At 45.5% G+C, this 20,473-nt stretch overlaps 2 protein-coding genes and 1 non-coding gene across 5 annotated transcripts; 2 read left to right on the plus strand and 1 right to left on the minus strand.

Annotated features, from left to right (window-relative positions):
• Positions 1-48: 48 nt before the first annotated feature.
• On the minus strand, positions 49-4,154 carry Dic1 (Dicarboxylate carrier 1). Of its 2 annotated transcripts, none has more exons than XM_015181635.2 (3): positions 3,799-4,154; positions 961-1,392; positions 49-895 (listed from the first exon to the last, which is right to left on the minus strand). In XM_015181635.2, exons 2-3 carry the CDS (start codon positions 1,359-1,361, stop codon positions 448-450), a joined length of 849 nt encoding a protein of 282 aa, XP_015037121.1. In that variant the 5' UTR covers positions 1,362-1,392; positions 3,799-4,154; the 3' UTR covers positions 49-447. The 2 variants fall into 2 exon arrangements, with proteins under 2 accessions (XP_015037121.1, XP_001358392.2); XM_001358355.4 differs by lacking the exon at positions 3,799-4,154 and adding an exon at positions 1,455-1,609.
• Elp6 (Elongator complex protein 6) lies at positions 1,779-7,097 on the plus strand. 2 transcript variants are annotated; one of them, XM_015181636.2, is made up of 2 exons: positions 1,779-1,936; positions 6,240-7,097. In XM_015181636.2, the coding sequence occupies exon 2, from the start codon at positions 6,253-6,255 to the stop codon at positions 7,006-7,008; it is 756 nt and encodes a 251-aa protein (XP_015037122.1). In that variant the 5' UTR covers positions 1,779-1,936; positions 6,240-6,252; the 3' UTR covers positions 7,009-7,097. The 2 variants fall into 2 exon arrangements, with proteins under 2 accessions (XP_015037122.1, XP_001358393.1); XM_001358356.4 differs by lacking the exon at positions 1,779-1,936 and adding an exon at positions 4,356-4,508.
• TRNAI-AAU (transfer RNA isoleucine (anticodon AAU)) lies at positions 5,838-5,911 on the plus strand. Its single transcript has one exon. It is a non-coding gene; the product is annotated as a tRNA-Ile (tRNA).
• Positions 7,098-20,473: the final 13,376 nt, after the last annotated feature.

The raw sequence follows: 20,473 nt of genomic DNA on the forward strand, positions 1-20,473 counted from the left end.
ATGCGAGCTTGTTTGGGGTGTCGATAGATTAGTGATATCCAATTTCAATTCGTTTTTGCTTAGTTTATTTAATTATTGCATGACAGACAGTCTTTACACAGAAAGCAACAACAGCCAGAAGCCCAACAAATTATATGTATATTTAATTACTAATAGCACGGCAATGATAAAGTATGCGCAACGACGCGTCGAGTGCAGCTCCGTTGCGACAGTAGATGGGCCTAAAAAGCTAAAACACACTCGATTTGCAACAATAAAAGCATCCTTTAACGGTTAACATTTGGCTAAAACTAAATTATTTTCTGTACTGTAGTGCAGTGCAGTGTAGTGAAGTGTCGTTCATGTTGTTAAGTAATGCAGCTGGAATGTTAGCATTGCGATGGGGATTGGGAACACCTCTCAGCCAGCTTATTGCCTAATAGGAAACCATTTGGGGCCCTGCCCCGGCTAGCTGGACTTCACGTAGCCAAAGTTGAGACGCAGCTGCTCCAGGAACACGAACGTGATCACCGTGTGCGGGCCCAAGCGCACGAAGGCCGGAATGTAGCCCTTGAAGAAGCCCATCGGTCCCAGCTTGGCCGTGTGCCGCACGATGTCCCACAGGCCGCTGTACTCGCCCGGCTTGGCGTTCATTGAGCGCGTCTTCAGCACGTCCAGCGGCTGGGTCAGGGTCGTGGCTATGGTGCCGGCCACCAGGGAGGCGGTGAAGTGCGTCATCAGGTTATCCTGGAAGTAGGGCGTGGCCAGCAGGTACAGCTTGGTCTGGTCGTAGAACGCGATCTGCCCGATGGTCATGAGGATGCCGCGACCCGTCGCCGTGGTGGCGCCTGAGAAGAGGCGTGCGAATCCCTCCTGCCGGTACACCTTGATCAGGCCATCGACGGCATTCTTGTAGCTATCGGGGGTATAAATTATTGATTGGAATTCGGTCAATCAGCTAGATATTCGTTCGGGACTCACTTTCTTCGCTGCTCAGGTGGGAGTTTCACATCGTTCTGCATCCGGACATTGACCATGTCGGCGGGTGTGCCCACAATGCCGCCCGCCAGGCCCGATAGACCTGCCAGGGCAATCTTGCCTGCGAACGTGTCCGTCTTGATGTACTCCTTACCCACCTCGTAGACCCCGAATCGCGTCGTGGAGTAGGTAAGTTGCCGCAGCATGGAGGCTGAGAGTCCGCTGTAAAAGGCGAGCACGCCCTGCTCCCGGATGATCTTTGGGACCAGCTGCAACACGGACAGCTTGCCCTGCTGCGTCTGCAGCGTGACCTTGATGAGGTCCAGGGGATGGGTGCAGCAGGCAGCGCCAGCGCTGGCCAGGCCGCCGAAGTACCATCGCGACTGCTTCTGCTTGGTGGTCATTTCGTCTGAGTGTGGACTTCGAAACTGTTAGCTGCAATGGAAATCGTGGAGAACCATTTAATGCCGGACCGCTACTTTTCCGCCTGGTTTTACCTAGTAAAAACGTATCTAAATTACATTAGAAGACGCTATATCCTATCGCGGGACGGCATTTTAACTCAATTTAGCGGCAGAGGTGTTATGTCATGATGGTGTCTTTTCACAAAGCACACGCAGGAACTGACGGGAAGTCGGGCTCCAGCGGCAACAGCTGACCCGTGACGTTAACGGAGCCTGGAAGGCTTAGCTTTAAGCTTTGCAATTGCGCGCGCGCGCACTTTTAAATGGCGTTAACGTTTTGCGCCTAGTAGCACACTCTGCGCACAACAGTACATTTCCAGCGCCTAACAGAACGATATGCGCGTGTCAACAACCACCATTTCAAACAGCTGATGGCTGCTTCTACGGTCATACTAGCCCCATCAACATGTTTTTTTTGTGAACTTTTTAAATCTGTTTAGAAAATTAATCTTTAAAAGTGCATCTTCCCAGTCTATAAACTGTTCCCGAGTTTCGCGTGCCCGCCCATTCCACTGGTAAGTGATTGCAGCGAGTGTTTGCTACCCGTGAACTTGCGCAACAAGTCGCCATTGCCGGTCGGCACTGCCCTTTCCCACAAGTCTGCAAGGTTTTCGGGCGAGCGTCTCCAGTTTCTGTTTTAAGTGTACGCTGCAGTTTTCGCAAATGCATCCGCGTTGGCGCTGATTCTGGGGGCCAGAGGGGCCAGACCCTCAGCATAAGCACAGAGAGAGTGAGAGAGGGAGAAAGAGAGCGTGACAAAGTCTTCCGAATGGTTAATTTTTGTGCGGGTTTTGTAATGATGCTATTTGCTAATGTATGTACATATGTATATGTGTATTATGCATGTGAGCTAAATGCTTTTCGACCTATTAGCTTATGTACATACATCTGCACACATAAGTACTTATATATGTACCTGTTGGGTTATCGGGTAGATCGGACAACAGTGATAAGAATGTTTATCATTCATTTCATTTGTGTACAACGGGCATATATTTATCAATGATCAAGATATTTCGACATTGGTCTCTGCTGGCTCTGCATCGATACGTCCACGTTTCTATCTAATGTTCTCTAAAAGCTAACCTATGAGTCCCGTCCCACATATGAAAAACCTGAATTAAATGGGAGAGCCAAATGTTTGGGCGTATGGAGTATTTTATATTAGAATCTATAACTGTAATTGGAATACCATAGTTATAGGAACGAGTATGTTACGAGTCGGTAATATTCATACAAATTTAAAAGAGGTTCAGATATAGAATTGAGTTTCTGGTAGAAGTAACCCAGAGGCAAAGAAAATACGCTTCTAAATTGTCTATTACTATTTGGTTTTCCCAAAATATGTCAATTTTTCAAAAAGCGCGCGTGTCAACTTTGTACTCGTAAAAACGTACGGCTCTTGGGGCTTTTCTTGAATTTCTTCACGCTTTGGCCCCGATGGTAGCTATACATTCTTTTGCCAGTATTTTGAGAGTTTAAGTACCTAAGTACAAAGTCGCTTACATCTGAAGAAAAGTTCGCTGGGGTTCGACTTATCTAAGAGAAATTGGCCAATACATCGATGTGACTAAAGTTCGTATCTATCCATAAAGTTAGATTTTTTCTTTTGCCGGTTGCCTTGTTGCCATAAATAAACACTGGACTTGGAGGCGGGTCTGTGGGTACCAATCTTTATTGGCCTTCCTGAACTTATCAACATTCGATTTGTTGTTGTGTCCCTGTTTATGGATTGATACCGTGTTTACCGCTGATCGAAATCCCAGCCGGCAACATTGTTGTTAGCATGTGTTTGTTTTCCCGGCCGTCTATTTATTTATTCAATTACTATATGTGTACAATGGGCCTGCAGTTGAACATCCTCCACGTGCCACGATTGCTCCATAAATTAGATGCAGACAGCGAAAGACTTTTCGGCAAACAGTTTTGTTATTTTTGCGCGTTTGGGTTTATTCTCGTCTCCGGCTGGCTAAATTTTATCTGAATATAAAACTGAATGCTGGTCAAAGTCGAATCAATAACGCGGCGCAAGTATCACATGATCCGCTGCCATACAAAATGTTGTTTTGCCAAACCGAGCCCCCAAAAAAGTTTGGAGATCGGGGGCAGTGATACAGTTTCTTCCACTTGGGAACAGCCGATTTTGGGGCCTCGCACGTGTCGACTAGACTAGATTAGATCATTAAATCTGGCACGCAACATCGCGTGATAATTCAATGATTCCAGGGAGATTATCTATTTGTCGCTGGATGCCCTGCATTCGCGGTACCGCAAAATTGAATAATAAACTGGCGTAAATTGCACTTTAAAACGACTGCAGTTGAAACGTCCCGCCCGAGAGAAGAGCAGCGGCGGTCACAGCTGATCTGAAATTTACCTTGAACGAGAAATGCTGCCGTGTGTGTTCGCTGCCGTTCTTGTTTCTGCTGCTGCCTTCTTTTGTTGCTGCTGCTGCCGCTTTCCGTTAAGAAGACTTTTTAGTAATTTTATATTTTGGCAACGCCACACCAATACACAAGTACACGCTGAAGAGAGCGCAGCGCGAGAGCGAGCCGGGAGGGAGCGAGCGACGACCTCAGCACGTCATTGCTGTCCACGAAAACTGGTCTGGGGTCTGGGTTCTGGGTTCTGGGGTTGGTCAGGGTTGCTTCTGCTTCTGCTGCTGCTGCTGGAGGCTAGGCGCGCACGTATACGTAACGTAACGGTCGAGCACAGAAATCGTACTGATCACCGCCAGCGGAGCCCACACATCAGCCGGCTGCCAGCAGACCCTACACATGCGCTCTTGCTCTCGCTCCGACTCTGGATTTGTTTTATCGCCCGCCGAGGTGGCAGCGCGGTCAAGGCGGGCACATGGGAAGTGTTCTGGGATCGGGGTTCGGGATCGGGATCGTGATCAGCTTAGTTAGTTAGTTGTCAGACTGCTGGTTCGCCAGTCAGAAGCAGAAGCAAAAGTGGAAACGCCGACACAGAGAGAGGCACGGAGAAATAGAGAGACAGAGAGAGAGAGCGACGGCTGGACAGAGAGAAAGCTAAGCAAGCGGTGTTCAACCAGAGAGCGGGAGCGTAAGCAACAAATAAAAACTGGTGAGAGATGTTTTTTACGGCGCGTTTGCTCTCCAAGCTTCGTGTGTATGTGCGTGCATTATGATTGTACAATAAGAGAATATAAACATATAGACATTTTGTGTAATTGCTCAAGAATGAAATCGAATTGGTTACACCTCCCTACAGACAGTAGAATAAACTTTTGGATGGCCACTCAGGCATTCCAGTGCCAACAGACCGTTCCATTATCTCGAGCTCCATTCAATTCAATATCGAATCCACCCACATCCTCCCCACTTCGTCATACATAAGCTATGTGAAAATATACTATGAACTTTTTGTCCACGCCCTGTCCGAGTACATCTGCTTTACGTCATCAGAGGAAATCCAGGCATGTGCCTTCCCAAAATAGTTCAAGGTAAAGGGCATTAATCATGTGACAGACATTAGCTCAATTGCTCGAAAAATTTTATTAATTAGGAGTTAAATTTTTATACAGCTGCGGTCAAAAAACTAGGATAGCATTTAACAGCTTCCTTTGAGGTGTTCAAATGTTCTTTCCTAGGCGGAGAAAAAGTTTCAAAAAGTCATTCAAATATCCAAAAACATTGAAAAAGGGTCCAACTATATAATTCCATTCCAATCTTCTTCAGCTTCGTATGCAATTTTGTAACTCAAACTGAAAACGTAATGTAACGACAGGTACATACCGTACGATCGATTGTTTTCATTTTGTTCTCCAAATATAGTGATTCTTAATCACTATGCAAATTGGCGAGTAACGCCAGATTTGAAAAGAATAAGGAAAGTTTATGCATTATTTCTACTATCAGCTCTGTTATTTTGACCGCTGTTGTATGCACTAATGTAGCAACGCGAGTATGTGCACAAGAAGCAAAGCTCATAGTTGGTTTTAAATGCATTTCGGAGTCAAGGTTTAATTAGAATGTTCTTATTTGCCTGCGACTTTCTGGCACTATAAGCAGGCAGCGCTTCCCAATACAAAATCTGTTTCTAATCTGGTGTGCAATCTGATTCTCGAAGATATGGAGAAGCTAGGCAGCGATAAGAGCTGGCTCCCCAAAAGCCGAATGAATTGGCAAATATTTTCATCAGCTGTTATTATGGGCATGTTTAAAGCAAATTTAAATATTTCCTCGCACGTTTATAGTACATGTGCATTAACACTTTAAGTAGTGCCGTGGCCGGCAATTTTTAGCAACTTTTGCCCAAGTGCTAAGTTCTGTTTAAATATAACTTTGGGCCAGGCAGTGTTTACAACTTAGCTGTGAGAATAAAGCTCTGCCAAAAAGCTTTCGCTCAGGAGCTTTGGGTTTCAATTTTGAGTTTGTCGCGATTTCGTCCAGCGGCCCATTAGCTCAGTTGGTTAGAGCGTCGTGCTAATAACGCGAAGGTCGCGGGTTCGATCCCCTCATGGGCCAGACTGATTTTTTCCTTTTTTTCTTAATTTATTGCTGTTTCAAATGCTTAATAATTTATTGATGCTGCTTGACATATTTTCCCACACTCTACCCGCTAGTAATTGCCCGATTTATATCCACGAGTGGCCCTGACAGCCATGATAAAGTGACAAAATGTAGATTCCTCTATTTTCATTTTTCTTTTTTTTCTCCTGCTCAATAAATTACTTAGGAGTTTTTGCTCCGGTCAAGTCGAGTGCTTTAACCTCCTTGGCCAGACATCCCGTGGCCAGCCAGTTAATTAATTGAACTCTTTTGATGGCATTTATAAGTCGACTCTTCATTTCAGATATTTCAACGTGATGGCCACCTCAGTGCTGTTAGCTTGCGGACTGAACGAGCAGAAGCTGCCGGGATTCGTACACATCAGTGAGGAGTCTAATGTGGATGGCAGCTTCCTGATCAGCTGCATCCTGGGCCAGCGGCTGCGTATCTCGAACGCGGGCACCCTGCTCGTCTGCCTGCAGCACCACTACCAGCACTACTTCAACGCGGGCATGCGTCTTGGCTACAACACGAACATCTTCCAGGGCAAGACCCTCAACGTGATCGACGTGCTGAGCGACATGGCCAGCGAGGGTCTATCCTGCAAATGGCTGAAGAACCCGGACGGGCTGACGCTGACCGAGCAGCTGGTGGAGGACATCCGTGCCCAGGTGGAGAGCAACTACGCCAACCGCAACAGCTACACTATACTTATCGACAATCTGTCCATCCTGTTCAATCTCGGTGCCAGCAAACTGCAGGTACAGCAGTTTTGCCAAGACCTGGCTTCCCTTGCCAAGGAGCGCGACAATCTGACGGTCATCACCAAGCTGAGCAACAGCGACATCTACCAGCCAACCGACAACAACGTGGCTAAGCTTGGCCAAGTGCGCATCCAGGTCGTAAGGCTCAAGAGCGGCGTGTTCCGGGAGGTCGACGGCAAGCTGCTGATTGAGAGGGTCCTCGACGAGGGCAGCTATGCGTGCGAGGAGGCACGCAAAGAGGTGCTCTATAAGGTCAACGATCGCAATGTCAAGGTGTTTACCCCCGGCGAGGTGGGAGTGAAAGTCTAGCCGCGGTCCGGGGCCCCAGTTCCGAGCTACCATTTGATATGATTATTTGTATGAATTTTAATAAAGCCATGTTTTTCTATATTCTGAGATCCGCAGCCAAACTTTCAATCAGCCATCGCAATACGCCTTCTCGTCAATGTCGCTGTCTGTTGTTTTCCTTCGTTCGTTGTAATTGCTTTTGTCCTTCTGCTATCTGGTGGCATCTGTTGACGTCACCAGCCACATTGATGAGGGAATAATGATGAATTTATGTCTGGTCACGATCAATAAAGGACGAGTATAAATGACTTTACAGCAGCCGGCCATCGGCTGGCCCCAAAGTAAAGTTCAGAGCGAGAAACTTTCGCCGGGGCTGGACAGCGCTAGGCCCCCAATATGGTAAAGGACGTCGCCGAAAAAGAAAACAATAAAACTGGCAATTGAATTTTACCAAACAACGCAGAAAAAAGTTGATTAACTGCTCCTCAAATGTGCTTGGGTGGCACGGACTTTGAGGTCGGTCCTCCGCTCTGGACAAGATTTATTTATATCTGCGATTTCTTTGCACTGGATTGAGTTTCCACATCGCAATACGTATAGCCTCCCGAGTGTCCCTTCACTTCGTTAATTGTGAGAACTTATCCCATCTTCGCACTGTTCGTCGTCCCTCGAGCGAGAATCTCTACAAGAAATTTAATATTTTATTGTCGAAAAAGTTAAGTTTATCTTTTGAACTTGATTAATGTGTATTTCGTTTGACTGTTAAACTACGCGCTTAATCTTTCGGGATTGCTATCATATAACATGACTGGCTATCTGGTGTGTTCAAGTAATATCTGGAAATTCTTAAAAGAGCGCAGGAGGGTTCCTAAAGATCCTAAAGACAAATTTTCACCAGAAATAAAGGAGATTTCATAAGCACCCGATTTCGGAACACTGTCCAATAAAGGAACCCCGCAAATGTCAGCATTTTTGAACACTTGTGGCCTTCATTGTCTGCTGCAGAGCTACAATTTTGTTTTCATTAATTTGCCATCGAAGAACCCCCCAATGGCTGCCAGACCCTGCCATGCGTGAATCGGGAATTGCATTTCTCCGTGGCGTACACGAAGATATTGCCTTTAAACAAACCCAACAGATGAATTCATTAATTACGCAAATGCTTTTGTGCACCAGAGCGCTAAGGGTTTCTCATTGGAAGTTATCCGCGTGGACGGGGACTCCAACCAATAGTGCCATCCAGTCGCAAAATATGCTATCGCTTTCGAGATGGCTGCAAAGGAATGGAGACGAAAGGCTGTGGAACCGGAAGCAGAAAAGTATATGTACACAGGTCGGGGCGGAGGCAGGGACAGGGCCAAATCCAATTGCCGGTTTGTCCTTAGTCGCATCAGAAGCAACATGCGGGAAGTGGGTGTAATGACTGGGCAAAAAAACATGAAGTACGAGAGGATGTTACTTTGAGGGGGCTTGTGGCAGGCACGCCTCTCTCAGAGCCATGCTAATAACACAGCTACATACGACCGAGTATATGTACAATTTCTGTTGCATGCCCGTACTTTCGGGCACAATCGGAAATGAACGGGCCACAGGCGACCGCTCTCGGCCGCAATATTTCTGGGCATGCAGCTGCCTAATAACCAGACACAAGCTCGTATGTATACATACTGGCATTTAGGAATATGTAGATGTGGGCTTACCATGTTGGACCGCGAGCCGATGACAATAGCAATAGGGCATCGAGAGAAAAAGAGACCAAAAAATTGTCCGCCTCCCATAATTTATTCACATAGGAGCGCCATAAACATAAACTTGGCTCGCCGGGCCGAGCCGGGCCGAACCGGGCCGGGCCGTCCTTTCATCAATGATAATAACGTCGTATTAGTGCGGTCCGGCCTGGAAATTGGGGAGCCAACAGTTCGAGTACAATGACCAGGCAAACGAACACAGACACGTCAGACCACGTCAGCCTAGGCCTCAGCATCATACGATACTCTACCCCAACCCCAGCGCGAAGGCTTCGCTGTTCACCCTTCTCAACTGAAAAAGGGCATCAATTTTTTAAGGTCTCGGCTCAGCTTTGGCTTGCCAGCTGATATGGCGCCATATCTTTCGATTTTCATCGCCACTTTGTCGTTGCGTTCCCGCTGAGTTATCGGCAGCTCCTCTCGGCCCATCATCTTTTTTGTGGCCCCCCACATGGCGTGTGCGTAATATTTATTTAACTACCGCACACACTTCAGATACTTTGGGCTTTAGAGTGTCAGCGTCTCGCGACATCCTTTGGCATCATGAACTCTTCTGAGAGGAAAACTCTAAGACGACTTGTTCAAAGAGTTGTTTCCCAGACAGGATAAGCAGCCTAAATCTACATATAAATGGGCAAAGCAAAGGCAAATCAGTTCGCCAACACTTTAACTAAATTAACTTGAACTAATTGTGTATAATCCATTAAAGAAGCATATGCATATAGCGACTGGCATCTTATATTAATAAATAATTTGCTAAACATAAATTTTATTAGAGCTGAAAGGCCACCTTAGCGGGTGAAAAGGATGTGGCATTGGGTTGGAAAATATGTACATATTATATATATTTATAAGCGGAACTTTGTAGCTTTAAGTCTTGAAAAGAGAGTTTTTTTTTTCAAAGAGATTGATCGCTTTACTAAAATAAAAATTTCTGTGTCCTTGAAATCGCAGCTCTAGCAACGTGACATTTTTTTGTCCACTTCGGTTTTCCGGTTTTTTTTTAAATTTAATTTGGCTCGACGGAGCAAGAAGGAAAAACACAAGGAAAATGCATGCAATTTCACTAATTCAATATGAACATTTTCGTCGTGTTCTGGCAAAAAGAAAAGAGGAAAATTTTCAACTGTTTAGGGGGTCCTTTGTGCTCTCCCCCGCCTTCCCCTTTCGCTGGCAAAAACTTTTCCTGGCATGGCTTCCTCCCGTTTCGGTTCCGCTTCCGGGAAAGCAATTAAAGATACATTTTAGCGAAATGGGCGCTAACGAATTTAATAATTTTCGCTCAAATGCCGCAGCATCCCGGGCCGGGCCAATGCCAGTGCACTGGTGCGCAAAATATTTGGGGGGGACCACGCGGAAGGTGGATTCGCAGGCGCGTTTTAAACGGATTTATTTTAAATCTCTCGTAGCGCGGTGAAATGCCGCCACAATTTCTGGTTGATAATCGGGTGCTTTCATTAGGCCAAACAATTTATAGATGCAGTAATCGCATTGCCGCTCGATGCGCGATGTGACTGCCACCCGAATAGAGACGCAAAAGTGCCTGATAAACCGGAAAGCATTCAAATTGATTGCGCGGCGTATACACAACATTTGGCGCCCTATACAGCCTCACCAGCGGCTCCTGCTCCTGCCCCAGGCGATAGTCTTGCCACTCTCCTGCCACACATGCCGCACAGCCTTTGGCCCTGCCTTCAGGTGGCACTCAATGTGGGTTGACACTCTTTCGGATATTCGAGTCGCGACTCTAATGTGGGCTGTGCCACGATTATGCGGTTGGATGGCTTTGTGGGGGCGCTCGGGCCTGTGGGCGTGGGCGTGGGCGGGGCGGGCTTAGAGCCCAGCTAAGTGCTCTATAGCCTGGCACCTACGCGACGCAACGCATCGCAAAGCAAATTGAAAACTCAATCTAATGGTGTGACAATCTTTCTGGGCTCCAACTCAACTCCGACTCCCAAGCGGGCACGGGACAGGCTGTAACACGGACACGAGCATGGACGCGGGCCAAACAATTACCAATTTCGATATGCACGGTCAGACTTGGACGTTTCCGTGCCATAAAAGTGTCCGAGGATAACATAGAAAGATACGATATTGATGGCTCGTTACCAGCAAATTGTATAAAAATCTCCTATTCCCTGGCTGCCCTATCGTTCGCGTTGTTTGTCGGTCCAGTCCGGTCCGGTCCGGTCCGGTCGGGTCATTTGCTTTATTTGCAGAAACACTTTTTATGGCTTGCCCGGCTGTCATAAAGATGCCCTCGGCGTGGCCTTGGCTCTGACCATCGTTGTCCAAGGCCCAGGACAACTGGCATATCAGAATCGGAGGCAGCAACACGTGGCCCGCGCCACTGATGCAACGGACGACCAACGAAAGAGCGCCATTCAGCTGTAACAAAGGGGGCATTTTGAGGGGCACTTTGGAATTGGAATTTACATTTTAGCACAGATTGGCAGACATTAAACATACTCGTAGACCGATGCGCAGAGGCGACACAAAGGCATTGCCTTTGAAGAATCTTTTCATATTTTTACAGCACTTCGACTTTGAAATTTTCCTATATATATGTATAGTAGTAACTGATATTGTTATGTAGGCTGAACTTGAGGGAAGCTCGAAGAAATGCCCAGTATCCAAAGTTGAGCAAAATACTTACCGTCACGTAGCCACTCGATCTGATCTTTATTTGACAAATGCTGGGCTTATCGGGCATCCCGTGTCCGCTGTCGCATCCTGCTTGGCATACTAAAGCAGTCAAGAGTCGACGTCCTAGTAAAACAGCCACTTATATACTTATATAATAAAAAAATTTAATGTTTATGGCCAAGGACTCGAGCAGTGAGCTCTGCATTTGATAAGCATTGGTTGGGCAGAATGCTGTCAGAATTATGCTCCACAAAATGCTTGTACCTTTAATTGTGTTTTGCTCCTGCGGTTGCTTCTTGCGTGTGCTTTGTGCTGACGCCCCGACACCTACTTTATGGCCGTAATTTTGCTGAAAACTTTGGCGTTGCAGTAAATTTGCACACCCTCAGCCCCTGCACAATGGGGCAAGATAAAGAGGGGCGGCCGACAGTGGGCGAATATCAACATTTGCTAGCTTTGGCAAGGCCCCCGCAGAGTGTTACGCCCTCGAGTATTTTCACGCACATTGAGAGAAAAGTAATATGAAAAGTGTTGAAGGCACCCTTCTGTTGTTGCCGGTTCAATGATGAACGGTGTGGTACCACGAAACGTCTTGCTGGGGAGAAAAAGCCGGAATGTGCCAGTCTTACAACATTACGGATTTCCTCAGTGTAGGTACACACACTCTCGTGTGTAAACGACACTCACACAGGTGGCCGAGGAATGTATGAACTGTCTGAAATGGAGAGTCGCGTGTTGTAATTTTCATGTGTCGGCAAAACGGAAACAGAATAGCAAGGCAAAAGCAAACAAGAGGGTTTTCACACACACACAGCCCCACCCATTCACCCACACACAGATAGAGGGAAGCAAAAGGGACCAAACCACAGCGAATGATAATGGAAGGCATTAAAGCAGATTACTTGAAAAGCCAAAATGGCAAAAGACACAGCGGGTAAAATTAGTGGATGGTGTTGTTCGGGCAGAGCCCCGCCCACCACGGTGCTATGTGGGTATGCGTGGACAGGCGCGGGCCTGATGAAGATGAAGGTCACTCGACATTAGCTGCAATCAGTTGTACGAGTAGTTGCTCCCGATGTGGCTCCTCCATTAGCTTTGACTAATTTTAATTATTTCTTTGTCAGAGCTGTCCTGCTCCGAGACAGCCGCCAGTCGGAGGCCCGAGCTCCTACAAGCATAAAATTCGAGGGCCACACATACTGGTATAAGACGCCAGAGTTAAAATTAAGAAGTAGACTGAAAGAAGAGGAGGAAGGAGCACCCGGTCGCTGGGCAATTTGTTTAATGAAATCATCAAATTAAATAAAATGTGCGGCCCAAAAAGTGTAAGTGTAAGCAATTTGTTGCTGTTTCAGTCCTGCTTCTGTAGCTGTTGTAGCTACTGTTGTTGCCATGAAATACAAAACCACAGTATGACATGGCCCCCAACACGTGGCCACCCACTCTGCGGCCTAGAAACATGCACAGCCACAGCCCCAGCCACAGACTCACGCACAGAGACACTTCTGCTCGAACTGTTGCCAAAGTCAGAGCAGAGCCATAACTTTGATGGCGAGTCCTCGATGCGGGCGCGTGTCTCCTTGGCTGCCTTTGGCCATGCTTAGCCTAAATAGCCGGCCTAGGCTCTCCCCACCCCAGTGTTTCAATTATATTATTAATCACATCACTCTCAGTTCTTATTTTAAGCAGTTTGCAGCTCCCCGCCAGCAGATGGGAGTTCTGTTCTTCTGGGCAATAAATTCGCTGGACGGCAAAACTTTTTCAATTAACACAAAATTATGCAAATTGAGTGGCTGCCAAAGCCGGAGCCATAGGAGTTGCTTGGATGGCGATAAGACAAATAGCGTTGGCATAGATTTTGGCCATTAACGTTGTGCCCCAACTTTTGAGGCCGGGCTGTGGCTGTGCCTGCTGAAATATTGCAAAAATCTGACCTACCGCAACAAGATTGGACTTGTGAAGCGCTCTTGCTGATGGGATATCAATATTTGTTGACAAACTTATTCAAGATAAATACCAACAATTTATATTTATAAATTATAGCTATAGACGGCTTACGGCTTACTGCAGATAGAAGATATTATTGTAAATGTAATTTAATATACCTTTTAATCATATGTATAATTGTTGTATTCTCACCTGAGTAATTGCATCTAGTTGTCTGCTAATTAGGGCCCTGAAGGGATACATTTTCGAGAATACACATGGCCTCATCCTCAGGCTGATTAATTTGGGGCCTGGAATGGGAGAGGAAGGAACTAGCGACACGTTCAGCGCACATCTGCGACCCCATTCGCATTGTCCTGGCGTCAGGTCGTGCCGGTGCGCTGTCTGTGGCAGGAGCACGTGGGGCTTCTCGCGTCTCGTTACGCTTACTTAGCCGCTTAATTTACATGCATTGTGCCAGGCACAAATGATGCATTGTTTGCCCGGGTTGTGTCTTTGGTAGCACTCCGGGCCAGACGACAGGAGACAGACGACAAACGATATACGAACAGCAGCCCAGACCAAGAAACAATTAAATCTCGCCGCTTTCCTGCACCGCTGTGCGTCTGCCAAAGTGGTGGAGGAGCTAAAGAGGAACCTGCCACCATACCACATGCTGGCGCCAAGTTGTATTTTAAAGACGGAAGAGGTGGTTTTGTGGTCGTTTCCTCTCGGTACGCTCTGAAACTTGCAATTAACTTGGTGGCTTGCACCGTGCCAGCTGCAGAAGAAACCCATTTTATGTTCATTGCAGATTTGCTAATAATCTGTAAAGGATGTCTCAGCTCGAGTACGGCTCCTTACCATTACTCTGAAGTAGGTTTTAATTAGTTCTTAAAAAAGAATAACAATTTCACTGTACAGTCTACATATGTAATTATTATATAAAACTATCTTAGATTATATATCATATAAAGAATCACCCCGCTAGTAAAAGTATTTTTATCGACGTAGCAATGCTGAGACTTGAGAGTTTTTGGGATAATTCCAGAGATAATAAAGCCCAGTGGATAAAAAAAGGGTGTAATCATTTGGATACAATTGTTATTGTTTCGCTTGCATTTATGCAATTCTGTTGAAGGTCCTGGGAAACCGTCCTCTGCTAAAGCCGTTTAATGGTCGGTTATGCCGTGGAGATTATATTAAGCTGTAATCCTATCTTATCCAATTTGGCTTTCATATGCTGCAAGGCTGCTGGCTGTACTGTCTGAACCAAAATAGACAGACAAGGCGGTGAAGTGCCGTATACATATATAGATGCCAGCGAGATTCTTCAGTTATCGGATGGCACAGTAATTGTGCTGTGGATGGTGATGGTGTTCGGACTCGACTCGCTTCTTTGCGCATAAATCAGTCGGAAATCGCGTTAAAATGTGCCCCAATTGATTTACTGTTGACTTATTGCTGTTTTCATTCCCATTTAATTCAGTTCGTTGCCTTGATTGTGCGAGGTCACAATGTATTGGCGCCTTTTGTCTTTAAAAATTCTCATTATTGCCCCGACTGTCCTGCAAAATGTTACATAATGATGAGTGAGGCAGAAACACAAACAGGAAAAGTGTAGCCTGCCTGGGGGCGCACACGTTTTTGCCCTCTGCCCCACTCCTGCTCCACTATTCCGGTCCGTGACCCGCCCCATTGTTTATTTAGCATTGATTTATGCATTGAGTGTTTTAAATGTGGGCGTGCTATTTATGTGTCCAGACCGATGTTTGTTCGTCAGTTGGCTTTTTGTAGCCTGCACTTGATTTGTGGCCTGGACGAGGACCGGCGCGACGGAGTCCATCCGACTCGGACGCGGTCAAGGCGTGTCTTGACGAAAGGTCACTTGATGTATGGGCTCCCCAGCCTCTTGGCTTGTGGCTAGTTTGCATATCTGGCTGCTGTGTCAGCAGTGAAAATCACTCTAAATATTATGGCTCCTGTCTGTCAGTCAGCCAGATTTCGTGACCAAGGAATGCGTGATTCGTGATGAATTTGACTAGATTTGCAGATCATTTGTACGCCAGGTCGGGCTCCTTTGTTGTCCTGTACCTTTGGTGTTTGTGTTTGTGTTGCAGTGCACTTGTCTGCTGATTTTCTCATCAGCATAACAAATGAGCGTGTACTTATTGTCTGGAGCTGTCCTCTCATTCACAGTCTTTAGGGGCGTTTGTCTAATCTGAACGTAAGAAAATGTCCTCAATACGCCAGTAAGCCATTTCAATTAGGCCAAGTCTAGGCGGGATCCGCAATGGAAATGTGGACCACATGCCAGGCTGGAAGAAATCAACGATTTAATGCCGCTTAAAGCGTCAGACATCGCCTCAGCCAAGCAGTGTAACGATTGCCTCTGCCATGTGGACGCGTGTTGCTCCAGCAGACCGAAAGCTACGTGCCAGACGCTGGCAACGGCTCCTATGCCCCATGCCAGGCCCCACATGAAGGCCCCACGGTACCACCAGCTGTGCACCGGTCGCGTGTGCGGCTCGCCTCGGCTCGGCTCGGCTCCTTTGTGTGATTTGTTGTGGAACGGATGTTGGCAACATGTCCCGCTAAATGCAGACACACAGGTCCTTCCTAACGAGGCTTTCAACTCCTTCCGAAATAGTTGCAATTCTTTTGTTTCTCCAGCAGTTGTTTGCCATTTAATCCGTACAACGATATGCTTTAGTTTATACTGTAATTGAATTCATTTCGACTGCAATTTGCTCATTGTAGGAATTCACTTCGAACTGGAAATGAAAGCATTCCTAGATAATGGTTCTGTATGGTCATGCACCAAAAGTGGAATGTAATATATTCATACTGGGATTCATGAGAACGTGACTCGAAATCATCTCCAGTTGAGCATCGACGTAGAGGAAGCTCTTCGCTGCTCCCACATGTGGATGTGTGGACGTGGCCAATAGCAAGATTCATTAAAATGAAAAAAAAATAACACAAAAATGTACCACTCAAGCACACATAATGGATGTTGGAATAAGTGCCATCGTCAGAGCAATTCACTTTATATTTAATAATTTCTTATATTTATTTATTATTCTGATGGTCCCATGAATGTGCCAGTTTTGGTAAGTCCTGCGAAATCGCATGCTTCCAAAAAGCATGGTAGAAGAAAAATGTTTAAAACTTGGATATCCAAAATGATATTTCACCCCATATTGTCGTGGCTTAGGATAAGGATAGTACATGCCTTCGAAATTAAATAGAAAATTGTATTTATTGTAGTTCACTGTTACCCACATTATACTGGGAAAAACTTCGACGTTGCGACTATCCAAGCTTTAAGAAAACAAGGAAGGAGGGAAAACATAGGACTATTATTTTCATTCTAAGGAAAACTAAATGCCAATTCAGTTGGATTTTAATATATATTTCACTGCCATTTTTAACTGTCAATCTGTCAGAGTTTGTGGGAGAAGCCTGGGGCCACGATGCTGGCTGAAAGCGGTTTGGCGCAAAAAGTCGAGTTCCATGGAATGCTGTTGTTGTTCTGTCGGTTTTCTGCTCTGGTTCTGAGAATCCTGCTTTGTTCATTACCTATGAGTTTATCAAGAAACATTGATGATCTATTAGAGTGTGGTATCCATACTGTAATCTGAAGTATGCATTTAAGTATGTAAATACTCCATTAAGTAATTAAACATCATTAAATATATGATGCAAACATTTTGTGGAAGGTCAAAACATTTGCGGCGACTGTAACAAATGAAAAGATACGCCACACCTAGAAACATTGGTGTTCTTATGGTCAGGATTATACTAATTGATTAAATAAATTAAATCAATTATGTGCTGTTGGATTGGAAAAAAAAGAACGCAAGAAAAGGTCTGCTAGGGCGTTTTCAAATAAATAAATATATTGCAAACAAAGTACGGTTTTAGATGCAATAAATTTTATTGAACTTTCAGTTTATTTTGCCTAAATGTCAGTTTTTTACAGCATATCAGATTCGTACAGTCTTGGATGGTACTTTTCTTAGAAAAGTAACAAAGAACATTTAAGAGTGGCGTTTCCTTTTACTCGATTTTTATTGCATGTGCACTCCTTCAAAAGCGTCGACCAAATGTCGCTGTTGTTGACAATGGAAAATAGTTGTTAAATGGGGAAAAGAACAAGACAAGAATAAGAAGATCTACTTATACATGTGTGAAGTATTCAGCCTTTTGTTTCTATTGGTGGAATTTTAGCTGCAATTTCTGAAAACCACAACAAGTACATTTTTATTACTTTTGGAGGTTCTTAGGATTTTTCAATGAAATGAGCAATGCGAAAAATAAGATGGGATATCAAAGAAATAACTCATTCGCTTCATTTTCCCCTATTTCCATTCTTATTTCAGAGCCAACGCCCTTGAATGAAAGGGCACTGGTTATAGTTCATTTATAAGTTTTCCCATTAATCGATCTGATGTTTGTCTACTTATTCTCTGAGTCTGTGGAAATAATTTGTTTCTTTTAATGGCGAAAAGCAGCCGGAGGACGAGCTACAATTCCATTGTAATATAAACGATTATAATAATCTCATGCAGAACTTTTTAGTGCAATCTAGTGATCGACTTGTTTTTACAACACTTTTGCAATAAATCAATTAAAAGTTTTTTTTCCTTTGCCTGGTGGCATGGAAATCCTTGATGCATGACAATTATAGTGGCATGCCCCAACAACCTCAACTATTCACTAATTACAAACTGGACAATATTTTGGTGGGGCATTCCCCTAAGGTCTGAAACTTTTTAAACGCAGCTGACAGGCTGATTTTTGGTCAACACAAATAATTGGAATAATTAATTAAATGAAATCCATTGCTCACTTTTAAATTAGTGAAATGCAATTTGTACCTTTTGAGGTACGTTATTCCATTTATAGTGACAATTAAAATGCAGTTAATTCAATTGAAATAAAACCGAATTTCAATCGGAAGTGCAATCGGATAACTACAAAAAGTACCAGAGTGAAAAGCGTTGCAATTAAATATTCAATACGCCCACAAGAACATTTTCACCTAAAGCATCTTGTTGACTTGCCAGATGGGAGTGGCTGGCTCTTCAGCTGCCGTCCGACGAAAAGGACACTTTGGCTGGTTCCCAGGCGAATGCTAATTAATAAACTTTACTTTTGTCTCCGAGTTGAGCAGGATTCTCAACTGGCGCTGAGAGGCTGCCGTTCTCTTGCACGAGTGGCGCCTCAATTAATGAAATCTATGCAAATTGGCTTAATTTCAATTGTGGAAGTCGACTCAGTACTAGTTTCGGCTCCACTGACGTCAACTGAAACTCTAGCTGAATGAGCCGCACGGACGATGATGACGGTAAATCCCAAACAAATTAGCCCGGACACGTTCCGCAGGGCAAAAAGCACACACATCCAAGGGCAACACGATTAAGCTCTCGTTCTAGGAACACTTCTGTCGAATCCTTAAATTGGTGCGCTTTAAGGGCAATTGCTGGGGCCGAGGAACCGACTGGTAAGGGCAAACAAAAACATAGACAGACCTCAAGTCTGGGACTGAGTCTGGGACTGAGTCTGGGTCTGGGTCTCTGCTCAATGCCCAATGCTCAATGCTCCGTGTCCAAGGTCCGGGCTAAGACACTTTATTGTTTCGCTGGCTGCAATTGAGCCCAGTATTCCGAGCTATTTTTGGCCCTCGACTTGTGGCCTGGACTCCGACTGAGCTGCAGCTAATCTCGAGTTGTCTGCTTTTCGGGGATTTCGACTTTTGTTTTGTTTCCCCGCCCACCGTCACCCGCACCCGCACCCTCACCCGCAGTCGCAGCCGCAGCCGCAGGCGGGTGCCGCCGGTTCTGGAAGCCCTTTCCTCAAGTGCGTCGAGTACATCCACATCGAGGCCATAAAGCAAGCACTTTTCGTTTGTTGAACTGTGACCGGGTGGGGTCGGAGGGCAGGACACCCGTCTAATTTGTTGTCAAATGCTGGCTGCCAGTGCCAGCTGTTGGCTGCTGCTCGGATTTCAACATTCCGCCTTTCATTTTAATTTGCAGTATTGTTCTGTGGCCAGGACGAGGGCCAGGACCAGGGCCAGGGCCAGAGGCTGTGAGCCTTTCGATGTTTACCATTTTTATTGCGCACTTGCCACATCAAGGATACCGCATTTTCCCTTTTGGCATGCAATTAATATTTAATTAAATCGCCTGATTCGAAAATATCAATGCGTATTTCCGAAATTCCTGGAGAGCCACACTTATCCCACCGAAATCTGGCTAAGCCGAAACCAGAACTCCCACAAATCAAAAATAATATTTATTCGCCATCGCCAGAAGGAGAGCAAGAGCCACAGCAAGAGTTGACCTCGTGACAACAACAATGACAACAAAGGAACAATTGGGTTCAGCAAAATATTTTTCCAAGGACCAGGACTAGGGCCTTACGCTATATATAGATGAACGTACATATATGTACAGCCTGAAGTCCTGTTTGCACAGCTTTACTTGAGGACTCGACCAACCGCATCGGGCCGGAGAAATCTGTTGATTTCTTTTTCGACCACAGTGTGCATATTTAATTGAAGGCTAGTTGAGACGTTTTGGCCAGATTCTAATTTGCTCGCCTACGGCATAAGTTGATCCGTTTGGCATTGATAACAATGGGTTGGAGGTAAGAGGTAAGAGGGGACTCTGGAGGGCCCTTGTGCTAACACGATGATGGGCACCATGAGAGCTGGGGGAACTTTGTCCAGCTCTTTGCTGGCTCGTTAGGTGCAGACAAGGACCCGTGCAGAATGACCGGGCGGCATGCGGCATGCGGCATGCATGTGAGGGTGCTTGGCTTTAAAATCTGGACATGGACATGACCGGCTTATAGACAGTCTGCCTGCCACTCTGAGTCATGGTTATTTGTTGTTCCCTCTGACAGAACAACAAATGAATCTGCCGCTTTGGAAAGTGAAAGTTTGTCGCTCATAAACTGGAAGAGTAATCTGAAATGTCTGTGCGTAATGACCGGGACAATATGCGGACTGTTGAGGTCTCCGACTCCAGCAGCTTATTAAAGCCCTGTTTGAAGGGTGAAAAAAATGCGAATCAGAGAACTCTTCGTCTTCGTCTCTGACAGGGAGCTTTGTGCGAGGAGCTGTTGGCCGTTAAACTGCTTGTCTAGACCGTGAG

The sequence above is a fragment of the Drosophila pseudoobscura genome, chromosome 2 (genome assembly GCF_009870125.1).
Source record: "Drosophila pseudoobscura strain MV-25-SWS-2005 chromosome 2, UCI_Dpse_MV25, whole genome shotgun sequence".
NCBI classification, from domain to species: domain Eukaryota; kingdom Metazoa; phylum Arthropoda; class Insecta; order Diptera; family Drosophilidae; genus Drosophila; species Drosophila pseudoobscura.

Coding starts and splice junctions, on each gene's coding strand:
- Dic1 (XM_015181635.2), bottom strand. CDS start 1,361: ATGACCACCAAGCAGAAGCAGTCGCGATGGTACTTCGGCGGCCTGGCC. Junction 896..960: donor CCACCTGAGCAGCGAAGAAA/GTGAGTCCCGAA, acceptor TACCCCCGATAG/CTACAAGAATGCCGTCGATG.
- Elp6 (XM_015181636.2), top strand. CDS start 6,253: ATGGCCACCTCAGTGCTGTTAGCTTGCGGACTGAACGAGCAGAAGCTG.